Source organism: Penicillium daleae, assembly GCF_028827525.1.
Source record: "Penicillium daleae strain IBT 16125 chromosome Unknown utg000005l_segment0_segment0, whole genome shotgun sequence".
Classification (NCBI taxonomy): domain Eukaryota; kingdom Fungi; phylum Ascomycota; class Eurotiomycetes; order Eurotiales; family Aspergillaceae; genus Penicillium; species Penicillium daleae.
The window spans coordinates 176,209-191,595 of NW_026623153.1; the positions used below are offsets into that span (position 1 = coordinate 176,209).

At 46.8% G+C, this 15,387-nt stretch overlaps 1 protein-coding gene across 1 annotated transcript; it reads right to left on the reverse strand.

Moving 5' to 3' along the window:
• Window positions 1-5,432: 5,432 nt before the first annotated feature.
• Window positions 5,433-5,873, reverse strand: N7458_004375 (uncharacterized protein; the record flags this gene model as incomplete). Its single annotated transcript, XM_056907757.1, has 3 exons — window positions 5,433-5,516; window positions 5,564-5,610; window positions 5,660-5,873. The coding sequence occupies 3 exons, from the start codon at window positions 5,871-5,873 to the stop codon at window positions 5,433-5,435; spliced, it is 345 nt and encodes a 114-aa protein (XP_056766375.1).
• Between the last annotated feature and the right edge of the window lie 9,514 nt (window positions 5,874-15,387).

Genomic DNA, 15,387 nt, shown 5'->3' on the forward strand with positions numbered 1-15,387 from the left:
AAGGCGTTGTTTCACTTCTTGCAATTCTCTCTCTACGACATCGAGGCGACTGAAATCATCGTCAGCGTACAGCAATTGAATTGAGACTTGGGATTAATCACATGCCCTCTCTTCAGCACGCGTTTGAGAGCTGGATTAATTGAACAGTGGAGCGCTGTTCTTACACAGCGTGTGCAAGGCTCAGGAAAGGACTCTCGAGCATTACATTTCACCTACAAAATTTGGCGAGTCAGATTTGACAATACTGTATTAGATTCCACATGAGACACTAACCTTCATCTGCCGGCAATGCACGCAGGCAGTTAGCTCTTTTTGCGACGTCATGGTGGTTCCAAGGTGTGAAGATGGAAAACAAACACTTGTCTCTCAGTGGAGTTACGGCTGATAAACAATCACAAAGGCTTGCGATAATCGCACATTTGACCGAATATCGCATGCCGAGACGATCTCCTGTGTGGAGCCAACCAATGGTTAGGTCAGCTTGCTACACCGTTTATTTGTGAGCTTGGGAGGCTCAGTGTCCACACATACCGACGAGCCAGGCGCCTGAGCTCATTATTAATGCTAGGCTAGTTCACAGACATTATTTTGCCTTACCAGCTAGTATCAATTTGAATTATCGGAGAGGCGTGTTGATGGAAGTGGCCCAAACAGAATGGCGAGACTGAGCCTGGGCAATCTCACCTCCACGGATTGTTTCTTGTGCTTTTTACGATTCATTTTATTGGGGACCTCACGCAGTCAAGAGGGCAACGAGACAGTAGTTTGGGCATAAACTGTCACCTATCGCCGTGATCCTAGACCGTAGCGTCAGATAGAGCCCAAATGACCTGGGCCAAAATAGAATGGTGGAGGGGACGGTGGTGGAACCAGTGAAGACAGCGGGGCCGGTGAGCCTATCTAGAACTAGTGGTTGAGCTTGTACAGAACCGACGCGTTCGTAGTAAAATAAACCCTGAATGCCTCCGAGGTCCATCTCTATAGTACCTGAATCTGGTCGTCGAGAATCCCACTATCGTACGCATGTTCAGCCGCACCCTTCCGAAAGCTTTGGCACGAGTAACCGTCTGTCCGTATGTCCCACTGTGCTAGTGGTTTAAACGTAATAGCTGCAGTTAGCTTGTTATCGGGCGTCGTCCGAGAACTCTAGGGACCCATGTTGCACCTGGAGAAGATCCTGCTGCAGGGTGGTCGTAGTATATAAGAATATCTTCGCGCTGTTATCGTCCGAACCTATCACGCATTCAGAATCTATAAGTGCAGGGGAGTTACGATACGGGCAATCGATTATATTACTTGAATACAGTTCTTCTAGTCTAGTGTTTTCTTTTTAACATCAACATCCACCCGAAGTTAGAACTGAGCCTAATTCAACAGCGGAGCAGGAGTAAGATGACTAACGAAATGGATTATCATGCGGGAGGGCTCGACACCTGCGTTACTGAGGTGTAGATTCCTTACCATTGTTGCTCTATAGAACATCTTGTTAAATGTATAGAGGCTAACCTGGTCTTCATTGCCACGGTTCTATAGACAAATGGTTCTGAAAACATATTACTGGTGCATCGCAAGCTAGTATTCAAGCGAGCCATGCATAAACATTACTGAAGTAGAGTTAAAGTTGAACAGAACAAACGTTATGAGTATTATTGGTTAAGTGGATATGTAAATAATTCGTTAAATAGTTCCTCCCCAACTGCGGCTAGCGTGTAATCAGCCGGTCGCTCGCGTTGTACGTCTTTACTGAACCGTCGACGCGCAAGCCACACCATTTCCACTGAAATATTAGCGGTATTTCGTGACAAAACTGGTGTATGTAAAGGTTCGGCTTCATCCAACTTGGTCGAGCAGAGGAATTTAATCACATCGCACGCCCTGGAAATTTGATCGGTCTCCCGAGAATTATCACGAAGAATGTCCCAAGTCCGAGAAATAATATTTCTCGCGCTTACTTCATCTACTGCAGATGGTGAAGATGCCATAAGCTTTAAGAGAAAGAATATGGCATATATTATCCATCTAGCCTGATAGATGGGCCATTGGGGAATGCCATTAATATGAAACTGAAGAGCGCACTCAAGGAGACTCATAGCAGTCATAAAGGCACTGTGAGCGATCTCATCTGGCGGGCCCTGGGATAAGACACTGGCGGCACACGGGGGTGTGCGATTCATCCCAAATGAATATAACTGTAATTTTGTCGCAAGGAAATACAGTCGATCCGTGGGATTCCAACCGGATAAAAGTCGCGATTCTTGACCCCTTAATTCCACATCGAACATGCTGATGATATCCTTTGGATTAGGAAATAAACCCGTGCTCTGAAGTTCACTGTGTCCGAGGATGGAAGTGAATTTGAAACTCTGATGCGCGGTATAAAGTTGATTCCATAATGTTGTTGGCAACCAAGTTGGTGGTGACACCACGGCACTTTCAATAATATAATCCGGGCGAATCAGTGGGGGAAATCCGTACGTTGTGCTTAATCTGATAGATCATTAGTCTCTGTCACACTTCTACTACAGATCCGTAGCCTACCTCTGGCTTGTAATGAAACAAGCAATCCATGTCATCTTTCGTTCGGCGATTTCCTCCGGGCTTATGTTGGCGCCGTAGGTAAAGTCCGAGGGGTGATCTGCGCGATGGAAGCCCTGGGTATGCGCACAAGTGATTGCAAGACCACAATATGTCCAAGAACTGTCATGGATTGATGGGCCAAACGGAAAGGGCCAGCAACACAAGAGCAAGAGGGCTTGTGTAAGGCGGAGAGGCTGGTTTGATGGTGCATATGCAATTGATATCAGGGCCTTGACCTCATCCATTAGGGCGCTTGGAAAACTGGTGGTCTCAGGATCGTATATGGACGAGATCAACATTACTACCCAGAACAGAACAGGCAGCTCAGAGCTTTGCAACAGAATATCCGCTGCAGGAGCGATAGGAAAGTATGGGTGATACTGCACATAATACCTTGGCCTTAGGGTAAGAATAGAACTGTTCAAAAAGACTTCCTGGACCATACCTTTCCAGATTATCGGAGATGAGTTGTGGGTCGAGTATAACACTTCCTAAAACCCTGCTGCCGGAGATTAAGACACTCAATCCTGCCTGGGGGCTCACAGATGATAGCGACGGTCTAGATGGGCTGCCACTATCCTCAATTGTGGGGGATACTTGGGATGCAGGCGGAGCTGATGTTGATTGTGAGAGAAGGCGCTGCTTTACTTCGCTGAGCTCTTTCTCGACGGCATCGAGCCGGCTAGTATGTTGTTAGCCAGAGGTTGGTTGGCTTTAAAGAGCAGGGAAAGCTGATATACCCTCTTTTCAAAATGCGCTTGAAGGATGGATTAATGGAACAGTTGAGATGCTTTCTCACACAGCGTGCACATGGAGCAGGGAAAGACTCTCGAGCATTGCACTTAACCTAAGTCGACCAATCGTCAGCAACTACAGAAGAAGCATACGACCACTGTACAGCTTTCATTCTACACCTTACCTTCATTTGCCGGCAATGAATGCAGGCAGGAAGTTCTTTTCGTTTCGGCATGCTGTTTTGAGTTGAACAAAGGGGGGGGGCGTCGCGTGATGAAGTCATCTGGGTGCCGCGCCAGAATAAAATGGATGGAGCTCGGATCACGCACGTGACTTTCTTCGGGGTTTGTTCTACGAGTTCCTATTGGCTGAATCGCCCAATAGTCAATTATGAAATACTCATACAACCCAAGGCAATGGTAGATAACGAATGTGAATGCAAACATATGTACACCTTAGAGGACATTCTAAGCCAAAATGGTTATGCTGATGGCTGGTTTTGGTAGGCCTGTCGGTTTGACCAGATGAGCTAGTTACTATACGTGTCGACTATCACCGGAACGAGCAGACTTGCTGAAATACGTAATGGTTTTTGCAATTGTTCTATTTCGGTCCAATATGTGGGAATATAAAGGTCTAAGCCTCAATTAATTATTAACCAGCCCACATAGATTTCACAGGACGTTAGGATTGGGTTCGAGCGGCACTGGTGGCGGGTGGAAATCTGTAGTATTAGTGCCCCATGGATCGACCTGATTGGTTGCCGTCCGCTCAGAATTCATGGATGCCTGCGCCAAGGCCGATCACGCCGCCAAGAGCGATTTCCGCTTTGCTGATGTTCCTCGTTCGAACGGTACGAACGGTAATCGAAATACATAGTATTAGCCTGTCGTAAATTACTTGTATCATTAATACACACGACATCTCGTTGCCCCGCCTTGAAGATCATCGTCCCTTTGTTCGAAGATCATCGACAGTCAAGCATAAGTGGCCAACCCAGGATGGCGCTAAACCTAGCCACTTTGAAGCACGAGCTTATTCATGACATGATAATCAGCGGGGAATTATCTGCATCACAGATGGCAGAGGCTGCTGGCTGTAGCAAGCGTACTATCCTGAGGATCTCCTCTAATATACGGTTGTTTGGTTGTGTCAAAGCCCCACCAAACAAAGGTGGGCGGCCACGAAGCATCAAGCCATTTATGCTAGAAGCCCTTTGTGATCTACTCGAGAAGCCTGACTTGTATCTTGATGAGATGGCGGTGTTCCTGTGGGACGAATTCCACATCCAAGCAACGAAATCTAGAATTAGCCGTGCTCTTGCGTCCAAAGGCTGGTCAAAGAAGACTGCCCGGTAAAAGGCAAAAGAGCGCAACGCTGATTTACAGTACGGGATGTATACTTTCATTTTATCTCAGATTTTCAGTCCTACCGCCTCGTATATGTAGATAAATCTGGGTGTGATAAACGTATAGGCTTCAGGCAGCCGGGCTGGTCCCCTCTTGGCCCAACACCGGTCCAGATTTCCAAGTTTCATAGTGACCAATGATATCAGATACTGCCTCTATATGCGCAAGATGGAATTTTTCTTTCTCGAGTGTTCAAAGGCTCGACCGATACGTCCGTATATGAGGATTTTATTGAAGAGCTTCTCTAGTATTATGGGAATAGCCGGAGCCGAAATCAGCTCTAGTCATAGACAACGCGTCATTTCACCACCCGAACGCATCGAGAAGATGTGTTCAGAAGCTAGTGTGACGCTAGTGTTTTTGGCTCTATATTCTCCTGACCTAAATCCTATTGAGGAGTTCTTTACTGAGCTCAAAGCCTTCATTCGACGATATTGGCAGGATAATCTGGATCAAGGATTTAATAACTTCCTCGTGTGGTGCGTCGACGTGGTAGGTGCAAGGGCCAAAAGCGCAAAGGGACACTTTCGGCATCCAAGTCTCAACATTGAAGAGATATAGTGCAAAAATATTACATATATAGTTTCTTTAGGATGTAATTTGATTTTTGATTGCGACCTCAAGCTATTTCTTATGAGCCTATACGTGGATATTGTGACACTTTTTGATCCCCCTCTCATTCCCTTCAATTGGCTTGTATAAATATTCAGATCATCCACCGCCACCACCAGTACCACCATTCCCACCACCACCACCGCTATGGGCCGGTCCTATACAGGCGACGAAAGGCAGGAACTATACAGTTAATATGATAGCTTGAAGATTAACGAAAGGATACTCACGACTGCAGCGGTGCAGCAGAGCTTGTGTGCCGGATCGCATGTAGCGACTGTAGACTACATTAGACTGATGTTTGAAAGGAGATCGAGAGAGCGTACCACCAGCCTTACAACCCGTCCCGGCGCCATAGAAGTTCCCATGTGGCTGCAGGGCTATCTCGCAGCACCAGCAGTTGCTCACGCCGATCGTCTGTCTTTTCTCGAGGGCGATATTTTGAGCGGGGGCTGCAGCAGCCCAGTTCGCGACCAAGCCGAGGGTCAAAATATGTACGGCGCGCATACCGTAGATAAGAGACAAAATATCAACGATCATAAGATGATCAGATGTCTATTTAGTGGGGCGTTCATTCGTACCTCGTAAGCTTATATAGGGCTTAGGTGAAATACGTGGTAAGTTAGCGATCTATGGTTTTGATAGTTATAATGGCCACGGCTAGACCACAGCATCATCGCTCTCAGGATCCCATTGGTCACGATGTCGGCGGCTGAGTTATGATACGGTACCGTTCTGTCTTACCGAAGAACTACAGTGGCGCTACTAAAGTCTGTGACCCCCTGCTTGACCGCCAGCAGCACCGCCTTCCTATTATAGCCTACTAAACTCCGTCAACGCGTATAGCGTAGTCGCGTATCGCGTCGCATATAATATTTTAATCATCAACCACACCACTATGCCTCGCACAAGGGCAGGTTTACCAGTGCCTAGCCCTCCAACGCCTAGAGGGCCTATTCCTACTGCACCTAGGCCTCCTACTCCACCTCCAGGCGACCAGCCAAGACGCAAGAACTGCGAATTAGATGTGAATCTACGCACTCAGATCACTACATTGAAAGACGTTGCAAAGTGGTCTTATCGTCAAATTCATGAGAAATATCCACATATACCGCTATCAACTATTAAAATGACGTGTCTTCGATCTCGAATTCGACATAAGGAAGAATCCCAGAAACGATCTGGGCGCCCAAAGATCTTAGATGATGATGACCGTCAAAAGATCCTTTAAAAGATCCACGAAGATCCTCGATCTTCATACGATGATCTACTCCCTGAGGTTGATCATAAGTGCAAGAAAGTCTCGATTGCGCGTTTACTCTCTATTGAGGGTCTCCGGAAGTGGCGAGTAATGAAAAGGCTATATCTAAAGCCTAAGCATACTGCTGCACGACTCTCCTGGGCTACACGGTATCAACACTATACTAAGGAAGATTTCGACCGAGTATTCTAGTCTAACGAGTATACAGTTAAACGTGGCTTCGGGCTCCGGCCGGCATATAGCTTTATTCGTCCATCCGACCAGGCAGTCCAAGGCGAAGTTCAGCCAACACCACATCGCGGATTCCAGGTTAAACATATGTTTTAGGCTACATTTTCTGGGTCACTTCGTCGAAGCGGCTTAGTAGCCCTATACAGAGACCCAGAATCTCCTCGTCAAGGCGTTAATCGCTTTGTAATTCTTGATTTATACTAGCGAATCCTACCTACTTTACTTATCGACCCGGCATCAATCTTTCAACAGGATAATGCGTCAACACATACTGCGCAGATCGTACGCGAATTTGTAGCAGATCTAGGCCGTGAGATTATGATTTAGCCGCCTTACTCGCCAGATCTTAATCCAATTGAGAACCTTTGGACATTGCTCAAGCAAAAGATCTATGAAATCCGGCCTGATCTATTGTATATACCTAATAACGATAACACCCTAGCTATTTTAATCGATACAGCGAAGGAGGCATAGCAACAAATTGATCTTGGTGTATTAGAGAGCCTATCAGAGAGTATGCCACGTAGGGTGCAGGCGATTATTACATCAAATGGCTGGTACACTAAATATTAGCTATTCGATCAATTTGATTATTATTTTTGAGAGGTTTTAGTGCGGCAGAATTCATGGCAGAAAAAGGGCGGTCAACCAGGGGGGTCACAGACTTTAGTAGCGCCACTGTACTACAGCATAGGGGCCACTAAGAAGCTCAGCCGACCAATAGATCTCAACTAAAAACAAAAATACAGTAACTCCCATACGCCACGATCTGGGTCCGATTAGGTTCCAAGGAAGATACGTTCAAGTGCTACCGAAATCATTGGTTTCTTAAATCTAGTAAACTAATCGCCTCGTCGTTCCACTGACCATCTGACCATCTAGAAACATAGGAGCTGGAAACTCACTTATTACAATACCACACTCCAGAGCACTTAACGGAGTACCTACCACGTCATTCACTTTAAGACCTCATCAAGGAGCCCCAATAGACATATATGAAAGGATCAAACCTTTTTTTAATTTATTGAACCTATTGAAAGTCCATACTACTGTATCGTTGATATCGATATCTAGTTGGTGTGTGCCCAATATGCGTATTGAGTACAGAGCTTCCGGAAAACGGTGTCACTACCTACACTCTTTCATTTGTTTCTCGAACTCTAATGCCAAGAAGCGCTAAACTACTTTTAGAATAGAATATTACCTCAGGCGTCTGGGCTCTGTACCCCAAAATTACCAGACTATTGAAATAGCTTGGCATGTGTTTATTACCCGTCACAGCGCGATAGCTAACTGTGGAGTATCAATCACATAGTCAAACGCGGTATGGTGCCCGATCTAGCCCCTTCGACGCACGAAGCTCATTTATGGCGTGATCAGGAGCGGTCAGTCATCTGCCTACTTATCATCTAACCTAGTAGATATTAGTAGAAGATTATAACTAGCTACTAAGTAGCCTTTTGACCTAGTATATGATGAATCGACTACCTAACCTACTACGACACTAGCTAGTCTATAACGATAGTACTAGCTAGATTGAGGGCCTAAGGCCACCTCGCAAGCATAAAGATAGCTAGAAATCCCTGCAAGACTGATTTGAATTCTAAGTCACCGAAAAATCTTTATACACTACCTACTACTTCGGTAGCTAGCTACTACTACTAGCTAGGCCTCGAGATGGGGCGGGGCGGTTCTATATTTTTGAACCACGAACCGCCCCTCATAGACCCGCAACCTATCTATGCTAAGAACCGCCCCGCCCCGCGGGTCTATGCGGTTCGTCAACAGCACAGCCAGAGCAGACTTTTCGTCTTCGGCCCATGACTGCACCATCAAAGTCTTCACTGGGCGAGAATAGATCTGGCTCATGTTCATCGGCGAAGGGGGTGTTTGCAGAGCCCAGGCATCCGAGAGCATCGCACTGGCGCAGACAGATAAAGCATGCACGTTCACCACAGAGATCACAATCGGCATAAGCGTCTAGGACTTGTCGTGTTGTCGGGCGGCGGTGAACGAAATTACTGACCATTACCAGGTATTCAAAGGAAAGATGCTTCTATGGCTTTCATATCAATCTGTGGGTGTTATTTATGGGGATATCGGCACCAGTCCTCTCTACGTCTTCTCGTCGACATTTTCCTCCCCTCCCTCCCGGGCAGACCTGCTGGGAGTCCTGTCTATCATTCTTTGGAGTCTTTTCAAGCGGGTCGACCCTCGTAGACCCGCGAATGCATAACTTTGCCAAGAGTTTAATCTTTTAGACGCATAATTTGATGATTCCTCTTTGTTATTTACGGTTATTAAACATGGTTTTAGTCTCAATCCTTTCATCTATCCAAAATGACCACTCACCATTTCGAATTTAGATAAAATACGATCGTATATAGATTATTCACTATTATAATAACCCATTTACACTTTTAATTGAATGTATAACTAGACCTCGGCAACGACCGGGACCGGACCGTCCGGTCCTTCAGTGCTTTTTAAAGTAGTCAGGACCGGACCACGGGGGACCGTGGTCCTTTGCGGTCCCCTAGGCGGTCCCCCGGAATTTCATAATTCTGCTAAGACCTTCCTTTTTCGGCCGCATAAACTGATGATTCAGCCGTGTTTATTACTATTATTAAACACTGTTTTGGTATATACACTAATATTCATGCTGAATTAGGTCTAATTGTGATCCAAAGGGTAGATGGGGGCATGCCCTTCTAAGTATGGTAAGGGAGAGACTATATACACATGCGCGGCCGGACGGGGCCTCACGTGACCGAAAGTGGCCGGAAGGAGACAGTAGGTCTGACCCACTGGAAAGGGAGCCTAAGGCAGAAAAAGCTCCCAGGATCTCATAATTAAAAATAAACTAGGTGAAATGAGCTTGTATATTAGAATCCTGTTTATTAAAGTATAGGAACTAACTAAAATCTAAGTATTTTACTACTCTAGTAGAGAGGTTAGGGGGAGAGGCAGGAGTTCTGTTAGTTTTGTAGATAGAAATATATATTTGCTAGTTAATATCCTTAGCGTTAATTTCTGACGGCCGTTAGAAATTTAACACTATCTTCTATCTAGATTCTATTAATACTCTTAGTAAATTTCTAATAGCCGTTAGAAATCTAGGCTATCTACCCTAGATATTATTAATATCCTTAGCTAAGATTTCTAATAGCCTTGTGAGATATAGGGCAAGATGTCAGCCTATATATGTGTGTGTATGGCTATGTGAGGTTGGTTGACCAGCGGCCCGCCAGCCAACGGCCCGGACCGGACCATCGTTTTTCCCGCAGAAGGACCCCTCTGCATATACCTCTTCAACAGAGAGTTTTACCATGGCTAATTAGCTACCAATCGACAACGGATTCTAACATCCAGCTCCTTCCTAATCTATCAATTGGTCAGATCATCGATATATGATCGAATCATCGATTAGATCATTGATTCTGTCACGGGCCAGTGCCCGATGTTGGTCACGTGTATCACGGGACCTTGGTATGTTGACGTGGAGAACGCGCAGGATAAACTTCCCCTCCTTAAGCTTTTTGTAAACAGCATGTTGGCCTAGTTAGATTGAATTAAGTCTTGCTTCAGCCCTTCACATACAAAAAGCTTCCTTCTACACCTAGAAGTATTATTAGTCATTAGAAAGCCCTAGGAAAACAACCTAGGCACTCATTGGAAATACTCCTGAATCCCCAGCGATTCAGTGACGAACACACATCGGAACGGAATCCTCGCGCATAGATCTCTCAGCGCTCGAGACGTATTAGAAAGCCCTAGAAGATCTCAATTCCTAGGCACACTAGAACATTAGACGAAAAGCGACCGAAGCACTAGCGGCACGCCACACAACCCCTAGGCGCTATGCAGCACCAGGAATCGACGAGCCCTCCCGGGTAGGCGCAAACGCTATTATAGCAGATAGCATAGACCCAGGCTATGCAGAACGAAGAAAGGGAGCGGCGTCACCAGCAAGATGCTGCTCAAGAGGAGCGGATGCGTCGCCTCGAGGCAATGCTAGAGCATCAGGCCTCACTAGCCGTAACGACAACCACGACGAACGAAGGGCAGGCGATACCTGCACGATCAGCCACCGAATCGGTGCCGATTCCCCCACGAACAGAAATTATTCACCGACCGAAACCACGTCTCCCGGACCCAAAACTATTCGGTGGAAGCACGAGCGATTGGCCAACCTAGCGCATTTCGATCGAGAACAAGCTTAGCGTGGACGGCGAAGCTATCGGTTCCCCCCAGGATCAATTCATATACGTATTCTCTAGACTAGAGAAGCTTGCCTAGAAGAATACCGGAACCTTCGTGAAACTCCGCCGGAACACTAGCGAACCGCAAGCCTTACTCGACTATCTTGAGAATATCTACGGAGACCCGAATATCAAAGCACGCGCAGCAAGACGACTCTACTAGATTCGATAACCAGAGGACATGAGCTTTTCTAGGTTCCTTCCGAGACTAGAAAAGGAATTCGCTGATGCAGACGCTCTTGAATAGCACGACGAGGCAAAAAGGCAGATCCTTCTTAGCGCGCTTAATAAAACCATAACGAATGCGTTAATGAATCGAGGTATCCCTGCTACCTCGTCGGACCTAATCTCCCGGCTTCACGAGATTAGCTCGGATATAGATGCCCTTAATATCAACAAAGAGGAACGAACACGTCGTCCGCGCTCGCCTAGATAAAATAGCGACGAAATAGATTAGACACCGACCGTGTCGGTAAACCGTGCCGAGCTACACACGAAACACCGCCGACCTGAAAGCGGAACGCCGAGACAAGCTTAATGGGTTAGTCAGGACGAGATAGATCGGCGACGTACTAAAGGGAAATACCTACGATGTGGAAGATCGGGACACCTTATCGCGAGGTGCGCGCTTCTACTAGCCTAGCGGCCGAATAGCACACGCGTTGCTACTAGCTCGAGCAAGAAAGGACAGGAGCGTGTAGTTAAGGTAAAGAAATCGAAGCTTATAAGCGACCGAGATTCAGCGATAATAGCTTCTAATAATAAGGATGTGACTACTGAGGATAAATCGGGAAAAGAGTAGCTCCTGTTCTAAGCCGCGAGCAGGAGCAAAAGGGGGTCGAAAAGCTACTAGAACGTGAGACATTACTGTTTATAGTCGATGCTAGAGTAAATAGAATCCAATTTACACAAGCCCTCGTCGATAGCGGTTGCCGCTGCTATACAACGGTAAACGGGTCTCTAGTCCAGTCGCTCGACCTCCCGCGCATTGAGATACGGCCACGAGTCCTTGACAGGGTAGTACCGAATCAGTACCGAATCACCCACATTACCTATTTCGACCTCGACGTCCACGGCCAGCAACAAGGCCGCGTGTTTGCGTATATCATCGGACCCCAAAGCGATAGTATAATACTCGGGGACCCATAGCTACACGACGTGAACGGACGATATTCAGCAAGGAAAGGATACCTAGACATCTTCACAAGGTCTAGGGAGCGGACAAGATGTTAGAACCGCGTAGATCGCACTATTAGGCCAAGTAGAGTAAAGGCACTACGCGTTGCACAGGCTGATGCACTATCTATCCGGCAACTTACATAGAGCGTATCGGATACGGATCACCTACGAATCGGCAAGGTTTCGCTAGACGATATTGAGAGAGCCTTACGACCCAAGAAGCATATCGACCCAAAGGACAAACTACCGAGACACTATTAGCGATAGCTAGCCGCGTTTAGCCAATAGCTAGCCGACTAGTTACCTCCGCACCGGCCAGGGATCGACCATAAGATCCCTCTGAAACGCGACCGAAACGGTATCGAAGAGCCACTACTATATAGCCCCCTCTACGGCATGAACAAAGAAGAGCTTCTTTACCTACGAAAGACGTTGACAGACCTACTCGGGAAGAACTTTATACGGGTAAGCCAATCACCTGCAGCAGCACCAATCTTGTTAGTTAGAAAGCCAGGTGGCGGCGTACGATTTTGTGTCGACTACCGAGGGTTAAACGAACGAACGGTGAAGGATCGCTATCCCTTACCGTTAATTCGCGAGACGCTACGGAATATAGGCCACGCCCGCTGGTTTACGAAGCTTGATATTATTGCAGCCTTCCATAAGATTCGCATTTACCCTAGAGAAGAATAGAAAACGGTATTTCGGACACGATATAGGCTCTACGAGTAGAACGTAACCCCGTTCGGATTAACCGGCGCACTAGCAACGTTCTAGAGGTATATCAATCAGACTCTGCGAGAGTACTTAGATGACTTCGTGTCGGCATACGTTGACGATATAATCATCTACACTAACGGGACGCTAGCGGATCACCGCCGAAAGGTCGGCGAAGTGCTGCAGAAACTAATGGACGCTGGCCTATAATGTGATATTGCGAAATCGGAATTCGAACAGGACTTAGTAAAGTACCTCGGCTTTACCGTCGAGGCTGGAAAGGGGATTCACGTTGATCTAAAGAAGGTGGAAGCTATTAGGGCATGGGAGAGACCGAAGTCTATACGGGATATGCGAAGCTTTATTGGGTTTGCGAACTTCTACCGGCCGTTTATACCACGATTCGCCGACCTTTCGGCACTGTTAACACGGCTAATGAAGAAAGACGCTATATTCAAATAGGACGACGATTGCTAACAGGCCTTTACGGAACTGAAGGAGCTCTTCATAAACACACTAAACTTAGCACATTTCGAAGAGGATCGTTAGACAGTCGTGGAAACTGATGCCTCCGGCTAGGCAACTAGTGCGGTTCTATCGCAATATAGACCCGACGGGCAGCTACGGCTATACGCCTACCTATCTTAGAAGCTATCTCCGGCAGAATCAAACTACGAGATCCACGATAAGGAGCTTCTAGCGATTATACGTGCTCTACGCGAATGGAGACCTAAGCTGAAAATGGTGCCTCGATTCACTATCGTGACGGACTATAAGAACCTTCGATACTTCGGAAAAGCATAATATCTCAACGAACGGCAGATACGATGGGTAGATCTCTTAACAGAGTTCGACTTTGACCTCCGTTATCGCCCTAGCAAGCTTACAGTAAGGCCGGATGCATTATCACGACGGAGTTAGGATATGCCTAAGAGTATCACTAACGAAAGGCTATCGAACCGCTTCCGAATCCTACTTAAAAGGGTCAAGATCAAAACGGGTCGGCCAAACCCCTAATCAGCCGACGGCCAACCCAATAAGGAGATCGATTTCGAAAGAGATATCCCCCTCTTTGATAAACCGGAACTTCAGGCAGAATAGAAAAAGGCAAGGGCGTCTGACTCGATCTACCAACGAATCTCCTACGCTTTGCTAACGGGAGAGCGCCGAATCGCTGCCGAAACGAACATTAAGACTAGCCTATCGGAGTGCCATTTAGACGACCGAGGGGTGCTTCACTTCAGACAGCGACTCTGGATTCTAGATAACGAGGTTCTACGCACAGGAATCATATAGAAGATCTACGATTCACACGTTACGGCGTATCCTAGGCGAGACGCTACCTATTCGATACTGTCTCGACGGTTCTTCTGGCCAGGAGCGGCGAAAGACGTACGACGTTTCCTCCGCAACTATACAGTATACGGACGGAGCTCGGTATAGCGAGACACGAAGCATGGGTTATTGAAACCGCTACTAATCCCCTAGCGAATCTAGGCCGAAATATTAGTAGACTTTATTATTAGGCTACCACCCTCTAGACCTACGGAGGCAACGAACTGTATAGTAATAACAGATCGGTTGATAAAGGGCGTGATCCTAATCGGAATAAAGAATACAACAGCAGAGGATATAGTAGAGGTGTTCCTTACACACTTCTATATACATTATAGGGTGCTACTAGCGATTGTGAGCGACTGCGGCCCCTAATTCGTGAGTGCCTTCTAGGAAAGGGTATGCGAAAGGCTATCGATTCAACGCCGATTATCTACTACTTTCTATCCCTAGACCGACGGTGCAACAGAGCGTGCTAATCAGGAGATCGAACGAATTCTACGTGTGTTCACTATATACGCACAGGATAACTAGAAGGATCTACTACCAATAGTCGCCGTAGTAATTAATAATCGCGATGCCGCTTCAACAGGAATCTCGCTATTCTTCTTCACCCACGGCTACTATATTGACCCGATTAGCATTGACGAAGCAGGGCAACTACAAGACGCCCTGACCCCACCACGAAAGGCAGGCGAAACGTTCGTGAATCGCCTACGAGAAGCTACCGATTGGGCCCAGGCCGCTATTGCTTCTGCACAGGCCCTTCAAGAAGAGCAAGCGAACCGACGTCGACAGGCAGCGCCTGTCTACAAAAAGGATGACTGGGTTTGGCTAAATCTTCGGAACGTACGCACACAGCGACCGTCAAAGAAGTTAGATTAGCTACATGCTCGATACCGAGTAGTAGACGTCCCGTCGCCGTTCACAGTCCGACTTGATGTGCCTACTAGTATATACCCGGTGTTCTATATTGAGTTAGTCCGCCTAGCAGCAACGGACCTATTCCTATCTCAGCTAGTAGACGATTCACAGCTACCACCACTACTAGTTAATGGTGAAGAGGAAT